General features: G+C 36.5%; 3 protein-coding genes and 1 long non-coding RNA gene across 4 annotated transcripts; all 4 read left to right on the top strand.

Moving 5' to 3' along the window:
* Nucleotides 1-97: 97 nt before the first annotated feature.
* Nucleotides 98-5,382, top strand: cops5 (COP9 signalosome subunit 5). The gene is made up of 8 exons (XM_079447608.1): nt 98-682; nt 775-1,009; nt 1,153-1,281; nt 1,678-1,743; nt 1,900-1,985; nt 2,153-2,264; nt 3,007-3,155; nt 4,003-5,382. Exons 1-8 carry the CDS (start codon nt 546-548, stop codon nt 4,088-4,090), a joined length of 1,002 nt encoding a protein of 333 aa, XP_079303734.1. The 5' UTR covers nt 98-545; the 3' UTR covers nt 4,091-5,382.
* Nucleotides 5,383-8,211: 2,829 nt separating this feature from the next.
* On the top strand, nt 8,212-13,482 carry ppp1r42 (protein phosphatase 1, regulatory subunit 42; the record flags this gene model as incomplete). The annotated part of the gene is made up of 8 exons (XM_079447334.1): nt 8,212-8,343; nt 8,426-8,592; nt 8,735-8,873; nt 10,059-10,175; nt 11,643-11,760; nt 11,993-12,124; nt 12,454-12,576; nt 13,267-13,482. 7 exons carry the CDS (start codon nt 8,212-8,214, stop codon nt 12,558-12,560), a joined length of 912 nt encoding a protein of 303 aa, XP_079303460.1. The 3' UTR covers nt 12,561-12,576; nt 13,267-13,482.
* A 2,013-nt stretch (nt 13,483-15,495) lies between these two features.
* Nucleotides 15,496-16,235, top strand: tcf24 (transcription factor 24; the record flags this gene model as incomplete). The annotated part of the gene is made up of 2 exons (XM_079447363.1): nt 15,496-15,936; nt 16,134-16,235. 2 exons carry the CDS (start codon nt 15,496-15,498, stop codon nt 16,233-16,235), a joined length of 543 nt encoding a protein of 180 aa, XP_079303489.1.
* Nucleotides 16,236-17,503: 1,268 nt separating this feature from the next.
* Nucleotides 17,504-20,349, top strand: LOC306888904. The gene is made up of 7 exons (XR_013786148.1): nt 17,504-17,613; nt 18,771-18,822; nt 19,033-19,081; nt 19,327-19,383; nt 19,649-19,702; nt 19,935-20,012; nt 20,210-20,349. It is a non-coding gene; the product is annotated as an uncharacterized lncRNA (long non-coding RNA).

The following is a 20,349-nucleotide window of genomic DNA, read 5'->3' as shown; positions in this document are numbered from 1 at the left end:
TAAAAGGAGCAAAGATAAGACGAATAAAAAAGTACTCTACTCGTTTTAAAATTATTAATCACTTTTAAATAGATCGTACTGGTCAAGGTTTTATGTGGCTGTAAGAAAATTACATTTCAACAGTTCGACTTCATACGGCGGACAGGTGGAAACCATCACATTATCGCGAGAGTGATTCCAAAGCGTACAAAGCAGTCGCATCTCGACTCTCTCTCTCGCGGTATTGTGATGTCACGCGCCGATCTGTCTGAGTAACCCCGCGTAAGGTCGAACAAGCCTAAAAACGATTGCTGAAGACTTTTATTTTGACAACACATAATCAGGCCTTGTTTGTTGTTGCTGACTTCACTCAGGTTTGCGCGTTGCTCCGCAAAAGGATCCAACAGGAGCTTTGATAATTATTGTTAAATGCTGCGTTTACATGTTTAGATAAACTTTTGAAGATTATATATCATTGTTAAGTATTTTAATTGTCATAATTTTGCGAGCGGTGCGCACAAACATTTCGTTTTCAATAAATCTGGACCTCACAACTGACCCGAGCTATGGCTGGCAGTAGCATAGCAATGAAGACATGGGAGCTGTCAAACAGCATGCAGGAAGTTCAAAGTATTGATGAAATATACAAATATGACAAAAAACAACAACAAGAGATTCTGGCTGCCAAACCTTGGACTAAAGAGTAAGTATTCCACAGCACAACAGGCCGAGATGCCTCCTTTGTCTTTGGATAGTTGATAACAACAGTTTCCAAACTGTTTTTGTTGTTTACAGCCATCATTACTTTAAATACTGCAAAATATCGGCCTTGGCACTGTTAAAGATGGTGATGCATGCCAGATCAGGAGGAAATCTGGAAGTGATGGGACTTATGTTGGGGAAAGTGGACGGAGAAACGATGATCATCATGGACAGTTTTGCTCTGCCCGTGGAAGGCACTGAAACTCGAGTAAATGCTCAAGCTGCCGCTTATGAATACATGGCTGCCTATATAGAGAATGCCAAGCAGGTACAGTGGTCCTGTGTGACTAATGAGTCAAGCATGTTTTCTATGTATGCTTGTCTTGAGAATGCATTGCTTATGTTTTTTCTTTAGATAAGTATTGATCATTCCATTCAGTAGAAATTCATAATTATTATGAATTCATTTAGGTGGGACGGTTGGAGAATGCCATCGGATGGTACCACAGTCATCCTGGATACGGCTGCTGGCTGTCAGGCATAGATGTCAGCACTCAAATGCTTAACCAGCAGTTTCAAGAGCCGTTTGTCGCAGTTGTCGTAAGTGCACGATAATGTTAAACTAGTCGCTTATTTTGCATTAGAGTTGTAGTCCTCTATAAGTGCAGTCACTCATCTCTAAAGACGGAGGGGAAATAGCCCAACTCTGAGATTTAAGCGTCAGTTTAAATTAAACTAAATCTGTGATCCATTATTCACCCCAACATACAAATGAGTTTGGTGACATTTGTAGTGGTGTCTGATTAATGGCTGTTGGCTTTGTAAATTTATACATTATACAGTTCACCCTTCATTGCTATTGCTTATTTTATGCCATCGGAAAATAACAAGCTGGTGCTCATAACTTGATAAACTGGGAGCTCATTGGTTTTATTTGTTATATTTGATTGAGTTGTTTTGGTTAGTACAGTCGTTGCGATTTTTCATGCTTCTCAGATTGATCCCACAAGGACTATATCTGCGGGAAAGGTCAATCTTGGAGCTTTCAGAACGTATCCGAAGGTAGGAACTGTTTTCTTTATTCATTAAATGTCTTGTATGTGCCGTAAGTGTTGTGTGGAGTTTTAACCGCGTAGTATTTTGTCGTTCATTTATTTTTCATCATGGTTTTTGCAAGACCTGTCATCGCTTATTACAATGTTTAAAATTAAACGGTAGGGTTACAAGCCACCAGACGAGGGTCCGTCTGAATACCAGACGATACCACTTAACAAGATTGAGGATTTTGGAGTGCATTGCAAACAGTAAGCATATCTGTAAAGCTGAACACAGTTTTCATGCATTTTTCTGCACCCATTATGTTATAATACTATTATTAATTATTTTATTTCATTATCTTTAGACTGTTCCTAATATACATCTTTGGAGATAAGTTACGTATTGTATGTTCATTCCATCTTTCACTTTTTAGGTACTATGCGTTAGAAGTGTCTTATTTTAAATCTTCACTGGACCGCAAACTTCTAGAGCTCCTCTGGAATAAATATTGGGTCAACACGTTAAGCTCCTCCAGCCTACTAACAGTAAGAATCAATCATCCTGTTGTTTATAGCTCTTGTACTTTTACATTTTAAGCATTCTATCAATGAATACAATGTATATATTTTAAGCGTGTTATCGTAATTTGACATTTATTTATATTCAAGCCTACAACACTGTAACAATTACTTATTTTATTGTCTTAAAGATTCTTATTAATCCTAATTGACACACGTTTGTATTTGCATAATGCCAGTAATCTAGAGTTTGACATCCACTGCCCGTGGTTAGTATTTGTAAATGCTGCTTTTGCTAAGACAGATTGTTATGTCGATCTGTTTACTTTAAGTGACTGAAAGCCTAAATCGACCGCCATTGTTTTCTGCGACATTCTGTCATGAGCCCTGTTTAACACTTCCAATGGTGTGTAGACTATATCTAAACGGCAGCCTCAGAGCTGTGCGCTAGAGGTAGATTTACTGCTTGTCAAGAGTGGCTTGCTTTGCATGGAAGGAGTGTTGTGATACGTTGACACCACCGACGGAGACCTTAAGGTTATTGAGTCTGTCTGTATAGTTAATCCTTGTCTGGGGAGTGTACAACCTCACCTTTCACAAACTTTCGGAACATTTCCCATTTGTGCTTTAGCAAACAATCCATGTAACAAACAAAAGTGAGTTTACCCTCGGTGTAAAGGCATGTTGTGAAAGTTTATGTATTGTTGTGAAATTGTGCAATAATTTAGACTAAGCACAGTGGATTTGTTAATGGATATTACTTGTTCAGAATGCAGAGTACACCACTGGACAGGTGTTTGATCTGTCTGAGAAACTGGAACAGGCAGAAGCTCAGCTGGGAAGAGGCAGTTTCATGCTGGGCTTAGACACACATGATAGGAAATCTGAGGATAAACTAGCGAAGGCAACACGAGACAGGTAATACGATTCCCTATTGTTCCCTAGTGTCTCCGTACAGTGTTGATTATAACAGTAAAAATAAGTTGAACCAAGCCCAGTTTTATTTATATTATATTGTGGTCATGCAAACTTACTACAGTTGTAGAAAGAAATACAGCGAGGTCAAAAAATCTGAGACCAGTGAAAATTCTTGGGTTTTCAATTTGTTTTCAAGTAGTTGACAAATAAAACGTAAATGTGTCATATGGTGTGACGGCAAAAATCTAAACTAACCAGATAAATCTCTCTTATGCTATTTTTATCATGAATATAAATGTTAGTCATAAAATAATATATTCTTAACTAACTAACTGAATAATGGCCAGTATATTTGTCATGACATCTACACAATTACAAATTCTTTATTGTTAGTATTATTTAAATGAACAATTTAATTGAAATATCCACCTGAATTTCGTAGAATTGAGAGTATACAACCAAGCAGGAAAACTTCACTAGTTTGAGCTAAATTTGATGCTTTATCGCAGAACGAAAGAAGATAGAAAAGAAAGCTGACTTTAAATGCCAAAGGAGTGGTCAATGTCACAAATTTGACCGTTTGATTAGTATCTATCTACAATTGTTTTGTTTAAAATAATTCAAATTAGATTTTGTGGTCTCAGATTTTTTGTACACATAAAGTGAAATGTATGAAACCCTATACAATAAAAAGAAAATATACATTGTTTCCGAGCAAAGGTTACTTTTAAAGTAAATTAGAACAAGCTTGTCGTCTTTGCTATCATTTTATATAGAAATGCTTCCTAACATAGTTTATCAAGAGCTCTTTTGTAAAAATGTGATTAACATTTATTTTCTTTTTCAGCTGCAAAACAACCATTGAGGCGATTCATGGTTTGATGTCCCAGGTTATCAAAGATAAACTCTTCAATCAAGTGAACACATCTAACTAAACTTGAAAGGAACTGATGTAGGATGACCTTACATGTTGTGTTTGCTTAGTTACGTATTCTCTTCAACATGGTTCTGTTTTGAAAGACTTAAAAGTAATTCTTCTGTAGGAATCTTTTTATGCAAAGTTCAGCCAATGTTTGCATCACTTGTCATATGTTGAAAAACAATAAATCCTCTTCACGTTCATTAGTTAAGGGGCTTGAGATGGTTAATGTTGTAAAGGTTATGCAAGCTCATGTCAAAATACTACTGCATCGGGTGTTCTTCAAAAGTCTGGTTAAAATTGTAACGCGTGCACATCATTGACAACCTGTCCTTCAGAGCAAGACTAATGAGTTTTCCTCAGCGCTGCAGAATACCAGACGTTTTTAAATTTATTCTCCTCTGGGTTCGGTGTGTAACACAGTACCGTACCATTCCCATCTCCCACAATCAGAGCAGTGGGAGCAGTATTCCATTCACACGCCCTAACAACGCAACGTTTAGCACATTAACAAAAACCACAGCGCAGTCACCGACCACGAAATTCCTTAAGAGGCCATTTTCATGTTTGCCAGTCATAGCATTACATAATGGAATAACAAACTCGATGGCTACGCCAGCCCAAATGTAAACACAACTTGGCGTGGTTAAAGCGCATCTGTCAGGACGAACCTGTGCAGGTTGTCTCTGTGTTGTACACAGTCCTTCAAGATTCTGAGCACGAAGCTGTGGCCTGTCACTGATGCATCACAGAAACGGGAGTACGGCACACTGGAGTCTATTCAGCCCTGCGTGTCTGCTCTTTATCGCTGCAGACACTCAACACACATGTGGTTTCCGCACATAAACGCGTCTGCATTTTCTTACAGACAATGGTGCTGACATCATACTCGTGCTGAGTTTTTGCCCGATTTTAAGATTTTCGTGCTATGTTCCAGAAACCAGCAAGCTGTTCAATTGTGCCCTATGCAATTTGTGGATTTTGGACTGAAGCTGAAACTGAAGTGAGATTGTTTTTACTCTTGACCACTGAGCCAACATACCGAATTCAATAGTTTAGCACACAGGATGAAATTCATTGAAATCGCAGTCGTCGAAAGTTCAGCGTTTCACCAATTGGAATCGCAAATGAGGCTTATAATCATCACCAGATGAGCGTTTTTAATGCTTGAGGACTAAAGCAGAAAAATACAAATTGAGAATTAACCCAAACAAAAGCATATTAGGTTTAATGTGAGTGAACTAACATCAGCCAAATGCATGAACTAAATGTAAACCGTGTTTTGTTTTAGTAAAAGCCTTCTTAGATTACCGTGGAATTCCACTCTGTTTGCACAATTCATAACGTTACTAAAATATTAGTACAGAAGAGATTGTCATTAAGGAAATATAACAGCGTGATGAACACAAACAAGCAAAGATTGCTATTTATTTCAACGCTCCTGTTAGCCCTGTGGGACCAATGACCCCTTACACATCCACAGATATTTGTTAGCACTGATGTTTTCTTTGGACCATGTAATAATCTCAACAAGCATGGCAGTAAGGAGCGGAAATGTCCCAGAGGGAATAGACCTTCACCACCCCCTACCCCCCAAAACTCCAAAATCCCTAACCAAAGCAGCATTTCCATTTTGCAAAGTACTTTACATGCATAAATGGAGGCAAGTCACTCAGTTTCAGGAAGCGCATTCCTCCACAGTATATAACAATACACGGGTCACCGCAGTGACCAAAACACACCCCACTTCTCCAAAAGTGCATTATTAGAAGCAACAGTTTGAAAGAGAGAGAAAGTGTTCAGTTCCACCAGCTGAAGCTGATGAACATGGTTTTAGATTTCAGCATGTAAATGCTTAAGGATCTTCAGCTGCTTGCGAGAGACCCCTGAATATATATACATTCACAAATTATAACTCGAAGCGGTTTTCTTATCTCACTACTAGTTTCTTGCAAAAAGGCCCGTGTCTCTTTAAGGCTTGAGGGTGGCTGCAGGTCTGGTTTAAACTTAATATACTAGTTTTTCTCTCTTATCTTCAGCAAAACAAGAAGTGCAAAAATGCAACTCTGTAGTCTTCAGTGAGTGAGACCAATGTTGTCAAAATAAATACATTCAGCTTCGCTTCTAGCACCTGTAACTGTGCCCTGTGTAATTCTAGAGAAAGAACGTTAATCATTCTGAGCATAGACACTTTAAATAGGAGGTTAACAAATTAATTTATGCTAGGTACATGCTTTGACAGCAAATTTAGGACCTAAGTCATGATTTTGCTTGTAATGCATGTTTAAACGCCAAAAAAAATATTTCTAAAGTGTTTAGTTCGGAAATAGCCTATAGTAAAATGATTCCACAGCAGTTTTCTTTGCCTGGTTCATTGACTCCTGAAATGTTAATGCACAAGTTCACTTCATTTCACCAGAGGTGTTTCTGAATCACATATGCTTTGAACATTTATATGCTTGTTCTAGTTCTTTTCAAGAAATTGTACCTTGTTTAAAATGCTAAAGGTGTCAAAAACACTGTCATTTCAGTAAAGGTTAGGTATAAATATTTTCAAATACGAAAAACACGATCTAGACAATTAATGTGTTGCTTTAATAATATGATTTAACAAAAAATAACAATTAGTAAACAACAACAAAAACAGTGCTAACCTTAAATAAATGCCACATTAAAACGGAAACAAAACAGAACGAGAACGAGAACATATTCCTTAAAGCTTTTATCCAGAAACCACATCAAATAAGTCGTGTTAAACTTGCCGACTCCCGTAAGATCTCATTGGCATTTATCTCTGGCGCGTCAAGTGACCATGCGTCGCGTCGTTGCCATAGAAACAACAGCCTTCGTCGTTTTCCTAAACAAAGCAGACAAAAGGAGGATAAACTAAAAAGTTTGAGTCCATATATGAACATTTGTACATTCTGGGCTCCATAAAGGAATGATCTATAACGTTATCAGTTTATTGCTGCCTCTACTGTAAGAGATGCTTTAACCATATTCGTTTCGGTTTTCAGTTTGATCTTTGCAATCGCCAAACTTAATTTCTTTTTTTATTTACTGGAAACAAGAACGCTCATATGCATATAACCTACCATACTTCGCGAAGTAAACAGCAATGTATTATAATGATTGGCACGCGGTTCTCTCCGGTTCCCTGGAGTTTTATGCTATTGATTTTAAGAGGCTCTTTATGTCATCTCGATGTAGTCTGCTACTCTGAGATCAAGTGTAAAACCGACCTGCTGTCAGTTTTGATGTATGTATTCCCTTTATTTCTGTCATGTAGTGTTCACTGTTGTTTGGACGATAATAGGCTATACTCAGTCAGCACATAGCGATCATCCGAAGTCTTGCTAACGAGGCGTTTCAGGTATGCAAGGTTTTTATATGGTTCAAATACCCATGTGAGATCTCTCTTCAAATTTGTAAAGCATTTGTTTTATTTTTAGTGCATGATTTTTCATGGTTGTCACATCCATAACAATACATATTCCTCATAAATGGACACATGAAACTAAAATAAAGTACCTATTTAATGTTTCATAAAGAGTAATCCTTTCTCCATTCATTGGGTATTATTGCTTCAGGATCACACAAAATACCTACAAAGTTTGTCGTCTCCCAAAAACCACGTCCTTTTTTGTCACATCCGTAACGCGTATTTATTTCCCTTTTTAAAGTAGAAAATGTGTTCATAGACTGCCATTTTTTATGTTTAGACTCTATCAACGAGAGTAAAATATAAACAGATGGTTCAATATATTCATAACAAATTCATTTTCTGAGCATTTTTATGTCACGTCCATAACGTTGGGATTGCCCAGACGTGCAGGGTCAATATGGACATTATAAACCTCATGGTATTTGATTTATTTCACAATAGTCTTAAATCAGATGACATGTAGTTTATCTTTCACATTAAAAAACAATTTAAAAAGATATTTCAAATGAAAAATCTATTTAAATTACATTTAAATTTTTTATAGACACATATTAAGGAGTCTGTCCTCTGGGGCTATCATGGTATCCTGATTTTTGTCTCTCTTTGTTTCTCCTTGACAACCCGTCCTCAATGTTTTATGACAGTTGCAGATGAGAAATTAATCCTGAGATTATTTCACATAGGAAGTCATAATGGTCCGCCTGACTGTGCATCTTATCGCCAGATCAAGCAATCATTCAAAGTCCGGCAGAAGTGAATCACTTCAACAATATCTCAAGAAACTCACACATCTCAACTTTTCAAACAAAAATATAGAATACATTGTAAGTTTTCTCTCTTAGAGTTGATCATTGTTGTATTAATTATTGTATTGTATTGATTGTTAATCCCCCCCTCTGAATACAGGATGATCTATCGATATGCAGAAACCTCACTGTCCTTTACCTATACGATAACCAAATTTCACAGATTTGCAATTTGGGATTTGCCTCCAACCTTACACACCTATACATGCAGAATAACAATATCTACCACATAGAGAACCTCTCATCTCTACACAAACTCACCAAACTGTAAGTATGAAAGTACAAGATTATAGTACAAAATGTACTGATGCATTTTCTCAGTACTGTGATTTTGTATTTAAAATGCATACAACACCATAGAGAATAGTACAGGAGTGATGGCTTTATTTGCGTCTTTATTTCTCCGAAGGTTTTTGGGAGGAAACAGCATCACTGTTGTTGAAGGATTAGAGAAACTGAAAAGTCTGAAAGAGCTGCATGTGGAAGGCCAGAGAATACCTAATGGAGAAAAGCTGGTCTTTGATCCTCGTTCCATTTCCAGCATTTCTGTGAGTAACGTTAAAGGGATAGTTCACCCCAAAATTTGGTCATTTTTGCTCACCCACATGAGTCATGACTCATGACGTTCTACACGTTTTAAGACTTCCCTGAATCTTCTGAACACAAATAAAGATATTTTCGATTACGTCCGAGAGCTTTCCAGACCTCCTCATAGGGTCCATAGAGTCCAGAAAAGTACTAAAGATATCGTTAAAATGGTACCGTTAAAAAGATATTTTTAAAATCTGATCATAGACACAGACACATCTGATAGTGGTTCAATTGAATTTTTATGAAGCGTGAAAACTCAATGTGTCCAAAGAAACCAAAATAAATAACAACCACTATGATCAGATGGAGCATTTAAATAATATCTTGTACTTTTACATTTAGTCATTTAGCAGACGCTTTAATCCAAAGCGATTTACAAAGAATTCAGGGAGCAATAAGCAATATGTCATACAAAGAGCAATAGTACATACAAAGTTACTTTTCCAGACCTTGATAGAGAGAATTACCATGATGTCTACGAGGAGGCCTGGAAAGCTCTCGGATGTCATCAAACATATCTTTATTTGTTCCGGAGATCCAGGGAGGTCTTAAAATGCCAAGAAATTACATCGTTTTGATTTTGGGGTGGATTATCCCTTTAACATTCATTCCACTTCAGTGCAATTTAACTACAAGTTAGGAAAAAACAAAGTTTTACAGAAGTTTTATAATAGCTAATGCACTTATATTTAGATTGATACAGAAAAGTGTTCTGAGGCATCCTGTGGGATTGCTGTCAGATGAGAGGCATAACATACAAAACTGACCCAATGCACCTAGAGTATCAAAGCAGTTCTGTCCGAAATGTAATGAGGGTAAAAGAGGGCTTTGTGGCTGCTTACGTGTTTGACAGATCAGCACGGATACCGCTCAGGCTATGGATAAACAAACGGCAAAGTTGGGAATTTTGTTTATGTTGATAATTAATGAAATTGCGAGGATAAGTGGACGAAATTTTCCCCCAGAAGGATCTTTAAATGCTCTCCTTTTACTAACACAGTGAAATCTATATTTATTCACCAGAAGTGGAACTGGTTTTAACTTTAAAGTGTCTAATGACTTTAATAACTTTGTAAGTCGCTTTGGATAAAAGCTTCTGCTAAATGTTAATGTAATGATAATGTAAAATTTCATCCTTTCAGGACTCTCTGTCCATTTTAAATGTCAGCAAAAATAACATCGATGAAATATGGGACTTGACTCCTCTTAAAAAATTGACTCATCTTTTTGCTGCCGACAACCAGCTGCAGGACTTACAGGTAAAATATGACTTTGGTTACATTTCCATAAATCCATAAAAATTATAAAGTGTAATTATATTAGACTAATAAGTGTTTTGTATTTGATTTTGACAAAATTGTATGTTCCAATGAAGTGTGAAAAGATTGGTAAAGGAGAAGACTGTTAAAACCTAATCTAACAAATCCTACAAGCAGTCCGCTGACTTACACAGGGTCAGAATTATTCAACAAATCAGCGGGCTGCTCTCCAGGGACGACAACTGCTGACAATTTAAACAAGCACAAGTTTTCCTCTTTTCTTAGTGAATTGATATTCCTCCATGATATGCTCACCTTATAGCTTTGGCTAAGTATTAAAAAAAGTTTGATTCAAACATTTGTTTTAGCAAAACTAAATCTAAACCTTTTCATTTTTTCTGGAAAGGAATTTTCATAATTATTGAGTCACTAAAGTTTTGGTCAAAGAAATTTGTGCTTTTTAAAAACCTTGTTAACTTGCTTAGAGCAGTAACTTCGGCCAACAGCACAAAGGCAATTCTCTCAGCAACTGTCACTGTGTGATCCATGTGTCAGAGGAAGCTTTCATGTTTAGCAGATATCTTCTTTAATTTATACAACCCCTCTGCCACTATTGATTCAGTGACGACAGCACCCAAAGGATCAATTTCTCCTTTACGCATTTGGCTCAATTCAAGAGGAAAAATTATGGATTTTTAAAATAGATTATGACAGCCAGTCAGCCGAGTGACAAATGGGTACTGCAGAAGCTGTTAGTGGCGCATGGCCAGACAGGGATCGAAGCGCTGGTCAAATACAGGTTCATAACTGCCATCATTAACCCAGTGTGGGGCTGGAAAGAGCGCAGTCAGGAGTGCATTCAGCACACCGGCGCATGGGAGGGCAATTTGCTGCTGGGCAGTTCCCAGCCAAGGCCTTAGAGTGACAGACCTGACATGATCATTTATCAAAGCCTGAGAGCGCGCGGCTCGCCGGAGTCCCGCTAGAGCTGATTGCTCACCGACTGAAAAGTGGAAGCACTTTAGTTGAGACAGGAAGGCAATGAACAATCAGAGCGTGTCCAGAGAGTATTCATATTTCCAGCCTGGATTAATGTGTCCTTAGATAAACAAATATGCTGCAGGCAACATGCTTGAGGACTACTGCCCAGGGGAACTTGTTAGTCATGCAGTCCAAGTGACAGTATTTATTAAAACAAGCTGATTTCTTATTTATGCATCAGCCATCCAAATTTTTGTCTTAATTGTTTCAGTTTTTTTGCTTGTGGCATTTTAGGATGTTTTGATCATTTTTATCCTGATAACGTTCTGTTTAATCTGTGTGGTATTATATTATAGTTCTACAAAACTGTTCAGTGTTACAGTTGTTTTCTGCATGCAAACTTAGATATGGAAACATAAGATGTTATTATTTTGACAATAATTTGAGATAAAATTTTTACAGTAATGCCTTTGTTTATACTTCCAGGAGTTAGAGACTGTGTTCAGTCAATGGTCTGAGCTGTGGGTTCTGGATCTGAGTAGAAATCCAGCGTGCCACAAACCTAAATACAGGGACAGACTAATAACTGCCTGCAAAACTCTACGTGAGAAAAGAATGATAACACTTGAAAGGAGTATTTCTTCATGTGCTTTTATTTTTATTGTTATTTTTTATTGTTTCGCAAAATAATTAAAAAAATCATACAATTGTATCTGCCCTTTTACTTTTATTTTATTGTATCAATTAGTTACCTACAGTTTACGAATGAATATGAATATGTTTAGGTGAAATTATTAACTTAATTATGAATTACTCTTAATTCTTCTGATTTTTAGACGACCTTGATGGAAAACAAATAAATGAATTATCTAGACAGTTTTTAATCAACTGGAAAGCCTCAAGAAATGCTGAGAAAATAACAGGTGATGAAAAAGACATCAAAGGACAAATCAACAATCCATTTGCAAGTATGAAAATTAACATACATTTTTGTGTTTGATTTTTGTTAATAAATTATAAAACACATTTAAATGCATAAATTAAATATATTGTTAATATCATTTAATATATCATTTAGATTAAAATTCTAATGCGAAACATGGCATTTTATTTTAATAAACATATTTTTATTAATATTTTATTCTTGATATTGGGCTTGTCTTGTATAGAAAGGCATTATATATTTTGTGTCATTGTATTTCATAAGCATGTGGTTCTACATGCGTTGCACATCCCAAGTGTCACATTCTCCATGTTCCACGAATAGATGTGTGGCTCACCCCTTGTTTTGCTTTAGATGGTTTTCACATGAGCCCCCAACATCCCTGTAAAAGTACCAGCTCTCGGGGTAAGCCGTCAAAACTCGGGTGGCCTGGGGTTACATTTCGGACCGACCACATTTGAGCATACAGCATTAGAGGTAGGTACGAACATATATCAATCTCTTAACTCTCATTTCATAATTTTGGGCTAAAGAATGAGGTGGGCTTGTTTTAAATACATTAAATACCAAAAATATTGGTGATATTTTTATCATAAGCTATTTCAGATAAACACTGTCAAAGTAAGCTGCTTAATGTGGCTGTTAATTTTCTTCTTTCATGTTGGCTAAATCTCTTCTATTTGTCAAGTTCCATCCCACCCATGCAAAAAATATTTAGTAGGCTACTGGCATGAGATTTCAAAAAATGGTCTTAAAATGGATGTGTTAATTTTAACACATTGTTTGTGTTATCCTATTTAACAAATAATGTGTTATTATTGTGTTAAAAGTAACAAAAAAATGTGTTGTCCAAAGAATAACACATAGTTCCATATTTTAGTTTCATTATCATAATTCAAAAATCAACTTAAGAGACTGAATGTCTCTGTAATGTAAAAAATACTTTATATGGATGAGAATAATGAAAGGCAGTTGTTTAAATCTTATTCTGCTTTTTACTGTGTTATAGGTGGGGTCTAATAACAAGAAGATTTTGAGCAATCCACATTTTAGAGCATTTTTTCATGAAGCCTGCTTAGAAAAACATGAAATGTAGTTGTTGTGTATTTGTATTTATGGCATCTTGTTTATTACATTTTTTAATTGTTTATCTTATTGTTTTCACAGGTCAAGAGGATTGAATATTTGTGACATGTGGCATGCTCTGCAAATCTCAGATGAACAGTCACAGCAGTCCCACAGTCATTTTACTGTCTAAAATCTTTTAAGTGCTCCTTCGGCACTTAAATGAATATTTTTCTCAAGAAAATCACACACAAAAATGTGTGTTGATATATATTATAATTGTATTATTTTTTGAAGAATCTTTAGCTTTAGCTGTAGTCTGTAAGAAATGTGAATTGTTTACCCTCTATTGTGTGAATATCTAGACAGATCTGCACTGCCTGATTTACACCCTTATATTCTGATACCCTTTCTCTTTTTGTTTATTATGAATACATTTATGATTCAAATGTTTATTATTTTTTTATATTTTTAAATCTTTTTTGAAATCATCAAATTTAAATGTAATATTGGCACCAATAAGTACTTGCAATATCCTTTAAAGTTTAAAGAAAAAATATTTATAGAATGATTGTTTTTGCAATTTATTTTTCGTGATTGTGTAGAAAAATATTAACAAACATTACAGATTAAGATACAAAACGTTGTTCTACAACACACATTATGTCTTGTTTTTTGTATTTTATGTCTTGTATATATATCTATATATATATATATTTGCTGTTGTTGAGGATATTTTTTGTCAACAAGAATATTAAATATTGACTGAGAAAAAAAGTACAACGTCAACTGTGTACAGTATAGCAAGTTTAAATTTAGATTCAACTGTCAAATTCATAATTCAATATTTTTCTGAGGATTCATTTCAATGTGTCTATTGTGCAACGGGCTCATCAACATCAACGATAGCAGAATGAACTGGAATTTTGCTGGTATTATTATTTTATGCATTTTTAACGTATTATTTTAGATACGGTTTTGAACACGCCGAGTAAATTGATCTGCATGACTGTAATTCCTGCGTTTTTGGACGAGTTTAATACCTACACTAGGGTATAACCTCCGAAAGATGTAGAGTAATTAGGCAGAGAAGCTTACTTAACCTCATTTGCTCTCCTTCATAATTATTGGCCTGAGGGCAATACTGATACTTCATCCTTACAAAAACAATGTTTATTAAGAACAGTCTAAGATATACATGTTATGAATAATTCCATTCATTAATTTTCCCACATCTCCGTTTGCGGACTGCCGAAAACAGAATGATTAATTTGGGAGTCTCACAAGAATTTCCTCATGCTTGCCAGTTGATTGCAGTGTTTAGTGTTTATTTATTGGCTGTGTCCCAGGAAATGTAGTTGCAGACTATATCTACGGCTCAAAATCTAAAACAAACATCCTTTTTTAACTTGAATAAGTAATCCTTTTATCGAAAACAACGTGATCACATAAGCATCTGATATTGTTAATACATTTAAAATATGTTCGGCTGCTGCTTCATTGATGCATGCTTACACAAATTGTTGGGTATGAGTACATCGATGCTTACTAAACAAAGCACCTGAAAAATGTGTCAAATATATTCATGTCTAAAGAATGTGTCATGATTTGTGAAGCTGTAGTTCACAAAGCAATGTGAACTTGGATGGGGTGGACGAAAATGGAACGGACTGTGCCCTCCTACTGATGCGAAGAGAACACCGCCAGTTGCCGGAGTTTTGAAAGGCTTTTGATTAATTGCACCGGAGTGAAACACTTGTCAGCTCCTTGTGTTGTCCAATATATTAGAGGCTCTGGAGACTTCACGCGTTCATTCAGGTGAGGACCCTGCGTGCGCGTGGACATAGGAGCGAAGCCTATTTTTCACGGTCACCGCGACTATATGTTTTTGCAACGGCAGGACTATTATTTCACTGCGGTGGTTTTGCCAAGCAGCGCAAAGAATTTCTTATAAGGAAACAAGTTTTCATCCATTTACGTGTGGTTTTCAGGACAGCACTTTAAAGATAATACAGGTATGCTTTTCTGTTATTTACTTGAGTATATACTTGAGTAAGGACAACTTTGTCAACGATAGAGGAATGACATTATTTAATTAAAACTTAAAACATTGCATGGTATGGTGAGCTAAATTTGTACTTTGACATGAACTAAACATGCTTTCTTTTCTTTTAAATTGTATGGAACATGGCTCACTTTGTTTACTTGATGCACAATATGTTTCTACCTAAGTTGTTTGTTTTTGTTTCTTCGGTATTCGAGTGCAATAAGACGTTTTTCTAAACTGTTTTAACACGTGCCTTGCATTATGCAGGCTGCTAAGTAGTTTCAATGGTTGGAAGGCAGTCGATCCGAATGGATGGTAATGGTTCTGTGACAGTTATGGATGACAGTCCCGCATCCAGTCCCAACTCAAGCCCAAGTCCGGACACTCTCTCCGCGGACAACCAGCGCGCAGAGGCCCTGTCCCGCTCCAGGGTGGTCCAGTCCAGTGGCCTCGGGAGCAGAGGGCGACCCGCTGCAGCCAACGCGGCGCGCGAAAGGAGTCGCGTGCAGACCCTCAGACACGCGTTCCTCGAGCTACAGAGAACATTGCCATCTGTGCCACCGGACACCAAACTGTCAAAACTCGACGTCTTGCTATTGGCAACCACATACATAGCGCATTTAACGAGAACCTTGCAAGAGGAAGGGATGGAAGAGGGAGACAACACTAAACAAAACGAAGCTTTGAACTCTTTTAAAGGCGATGGATACTTACATCCTGTGAAAGTACGTCGTGACTTTTTTCGTTTTTTCATGTGCTTCCATGTTATCATATATTTTAACATGAACGTTCGATATGTTGAAAATGTCAATCTTCGGAATAGGCTAGATTCACGGTTGAGGTTAAAGCTTAATTTTCACATGGTCTATGATATCAAATAAGAAGAAGCTAATAATTTACTGTTTTTTATTTTGTCTTTCAGAAATGGCCAATGCGTTCAAGATTATATGTCGGCGCTACTGGCCAGTTCCTGGGTAACTCAAAAGAAAATCAAGGGGCATCTTCATCGTCATCACAAATATAAACATTTGCACTTACTTTTTTTTGAGGTAGCCTACTAATAATTGAAATGAAGGTACACCTTGTACTTGTTGGACTTTCGGAGAACCACACAACAGGAATTTTGTTGTATAGGCTATGGTTCAGTTACAATGAAACAAGACAACGCTGAAGGGGTTTGGAAATAACATCACATTAAAAGGATGAACGGCAGTGAACGGTGCCGTTCAGACAAACTGATTTCCATATTTATATATCGTAATTATTTCAAATGTGTAAATAAGAATAAAATATTAAACGTGTGTTTTGTAAGTAAAGTTAAAAATAGTCATATTGGATCGCTGTTTAGACTTGTGTACTCTGCAGTTCTGTAGCTACTTGTTGGTTACCTTGTATGGCGAAATTCCGTGTGTTAAAGAGCTATCATGCTTGAATTGTTTGCTATGCACTTTCTGTTACAACATTTGCACTATTGCACGTGTGAATAACTTAACATTCGTCATGTGAAGTGGTCTGTCAGCATCGCAACAAAATGTCAGGAGCCCCTTTTGTTAGGTCTTCCCTTATTTTCACGTGAATAGTTGCAAGTGTGGAATGGTCAATAAAATAAAAATATTCTTAAACTGTAATTGCATTGATTTCAAGATTATTATTATATAGCCTACCTAAACTAAACCCTTAAAAATATAACGAGCAGCAATACTGTGAGTTTTTTCTTTAGGAATTACTGAGTGCAATATGAGATGCCTTTAAAATTAAATGTTTTTATGATTGTTTTGTTAGAATTTTAATCACAGCTTTGTCTTCACGGTGATTTCGGTGCTAATTCAATTGAAGCACGTTGTGAAATTTCTCATGAAAAATTATTTCAAACCTTTATTCGTGTCTCTAAAAGATTGTGGGTGCAGTTATAATGTTTACAGCTATTCAAATACTGCTTGGTCACTGTAAGACAAAAGTTTAGTCAAGTACTGCAGCCTACATCGGCTCGTATTTAGCCTCATTTTTATACACTGAGACATGTTGAAGTTAGTTTTAGCAGTGAAAAATTATAGAAAATAAGGAAATGAATATACTGTATGAGTGATAACGGTAGGCATATCACGCATTTCAGACATTAAAGTTACTATTATTTAACTAAACCATAGAAGGATCCTCGTTTAAATTATGTCTTTATTATCACTGTGCATAAATGTGTAAATAAAAGTGTGCGAGACGCATATTTTTTAGTTATTTTCAATTCAGATCAATGCGCAAGCAGACTTCTCATTTAAGTGAAATACGCATGTGCTCACACAAGGAAGTGCCCTTTAAAAAGGGAAGTACGCATGCGCACCTTCCTTTTATCTGCAGGCGCGGAAGAACCGTATGCTCGTGCTGCACATTGCACGAGTGAAATCGAGGTAAATTTCGCTTTTATAACGGTTTTGAAAACATTTAATCTAACTTCTTAACATAAATAAATACGCGTATCTGCTTTATGTTGTATTCGATTACTCTGCGTAGAAAGAAGCTCGTGCACAAATGTTACAGGTTTAGCCACGTGGTTGGTCCGCAACCGTGTTGCACGAGAATAATTTAACTTTCACATGGTGAAGTTAATCGCTGCTTTACTTTCATACACAATATTTATTATTATATGTAGTAGTATTATTCAAAATACTTCGATCATTTGAGCCCTTTTTTATCCGATCAATCTTTTTCATGAGTCATCAGGCCTTACTGCTTTGTATAAATACATTGTTTAAAGGTTAATTGATCCCGTTTACGTGTTTAAAGGCTTACAAAAGGATATTTAGTCATTTAGTTGACGCTTTTATCCAAAGCGACTTGCAAAGAATTCAGGGAGCAATAAGGGTATTCACGTGTACACTTGACATTTTCTTTATTATTAGTCCGTTTTAAGTGGTATGTTTTCTTACCAACAGTGACGTGAAACAAAATTAAGACGTTGCAGGGGTGTGAAACTCCCTTCTGCTTCTATGTATGACAAGCTAAGATGTCTGATCAATGTTTATTGTCAGGCCTTTCTGCGCAAAATCAGATTATGCTGTAATCATGACACATCCAAGAAAGGGTTTTAAGAATCCCTGGAGGACTGCAATAAATCATGTTGTCAGATGTGTGTCCCAGTTTCCGTGATAAATTGCCCCTTTGCCATTTGCTCAGGACTGTGCTCTGTCCATATAGGTCCGCTGTCCCCTGTGTGGCCTTGCTAGTTTGGGAATGCCCTTAATGTGGCCTAGATGGGGTAATCAGGTCTTTGACTCCCTTGAAGGTGCTGTGGTCTTGGTAAAGGTCCTGACCTTGAGTTGAACTAGCATTGTCCATGCTTTTGTGCTGGTGTGGGAGGATCTACTTTCAAGCTGTGTTACATATACCCTTTGACCTCTAGTTCATCACTCATCTTTTTGAGATGGGATTGAGTTTGGTTTAGTTTATTGGCTCTTATCTCAGTGCTGCTTATTTGATGTAGCACAAAATCAATAGACTGAACAAATTAATGAGTTTTAGGGACCATTTTAGGACTTCTGTCATGATATTTCTGTTTGTATCGCAGGGAAACCAGATGAAGATGTTTGTTGCAGGGGGTCAAGAGGACTATTGTAAAGGTAAGTAACTAAATTGATCATGTGTAAATTAAGATGTGCATAAAATAACTAGAAAGCAAAACTGTCCTGTAATGATGATTTTTCACTTATGCCGTTTACCCGTCAGACCAGATTGGGTTGTTGACACTGTGACAATCTGAAACGTTATTGACTGTCCTCCAGTCAATCTAAAAAAGTGCAAATGTATTTATTTTATCCTTCCTTCGTCAGATTACTTTGCCACCGGAAAAGGATGACGTGAGACATCTTAAGCAATGAGGTAATTTTCATTGTATTTATGTAGTTGCTCTGCGAGTGTCTTAACTTTATATATCATACCAGATTTTACTTCATGTATTTTTGGTCGGAAGGCTTGTTGCAGTGATGAATTTCAATTTTTTACGCCGTTTACCCATCAGACCAAATTGGGATGTTGACACTTTGACTTTCTGAAGCAACAGCATGCAGAGTTAGTTCTGTAGTCCATCTAAAAAAGATGGTAATGTATTTATTTCCTTCACACAGATTAGTCTACTGGCAATGGAAAAAGGATGATGTGAGAGTCCCATCTTAAGGAATAAGGTAATTTTCTTCTTGGGGTGCCTAAAATATATTTGCTTGAGTTTGTCTTCACTGCATCAGACCAGATTTTTCACATGTCAGTTGACATTTTTTTGGACAATGCTTGTTGCAAGTGATGAATTTAATCATTTTTACGCCGTTTACCCATCAGACCAGATTGGGTTGTTGACACTGTGACTTCCTGAAGCAACAGCATTCAGAATTATTGACTGTCCTGTAGTCTATCTAAAAAAGATTCTAATGAATTTTATACCTTTTTTACCAGGTTACTGTATTGCCACTGGCAAAGGAGGACATGAATCACATCTTAAGCAATAAGGTAATTTTAATGGCACCTTTAAATAAGTTGCTTTACACAGAAAACTTGACTTTTTTGGTCAATGATTGTTGCAAGTGATGAATTATCATTTTTTATGCCGTTTACCCATCAGACCAAATTGGTGTGTTGATACTTGACTTTCTGAAGCAACAGCAGAGCTGTTGACTGCTCAGCAGTGCCTTAAAAAAATATTTCATAGTACTAATGCAATCATTCTGTGTCCCCACATCAGAGCGAAGAAGGCTGAAGATGACAGACTCCTGAAGGCAGTTGGTTTCACCCTTCTGCAAACATTGTAGTAATGTATCTGGTAAGCTTGTGATAAAGTAAATATTTTTACAGAGTGTAACCTAGTTGTATATTGTGTAATCCTTGACATGATGAATTTTACGTCTTGGCTGTTTACCCAAGATTTGGGATGCTAAAGCTATGACACTTATTTTACATTTTGAATTGGACCGTTAAGTTCTTCTGTTAACTAACAATATTGAACTTCTTTTTGTCTAGACCGACACAACCATGCAATTTGGTGGATCTGTGGAAAAGTAATCATGACTACTTCAGCCATTTCCAGCCTGTTTCTGAACGCATGTGAAAACCCAAAGATTATTGTTGAACCTTTAGATTAAGTCAATGTAGTAAATAAT

Source organism: Barbatula barbatula (assembly GCF_947034865.1).
Source record: "Barbatula barbatula genome assembly, chromosome: 23".
Classification (NCBI taxonomy): domain Eukaryota; kingdom Metazoa; phylum Chordata; class Actinopteri; order Cypriniformes; family Nemacheilidae; genus Barbatula; species Barbatula barbatula.
The sequence above is the reverse complement of the archived record's forward strand: the minus strand, read 5'-3'. Positions and strand labels throughout refer to the sequence as shown.

What these genes read in the sequence shown, in the direction of transcription:
- cops5 (XM_079447608.1), top strand. Translation starts at nt 546, where the DNA reads ATGGCTGGCAGTAGCATAGCAATGAAGACATGGGAGCTGTCAAACAGC. An exon ending in ATATAGAGAATGCCAAGCAG is followed by an intron (nt 1,010 to 1,152) that starts GTACAGTGGTCC and finishes GAATTCATTTAG; the next exon opens with GTGGGACGGTTGGAGAATGC. An exon ending in GCGAAGGCAACACGAGACAG is followed by an intron (nt 3,156 to 4,002) that starts GTAATACGATTC and finishes TTTCTTTTTCAG; the next exon opens with CTGCAAAACAACCATTGAGG.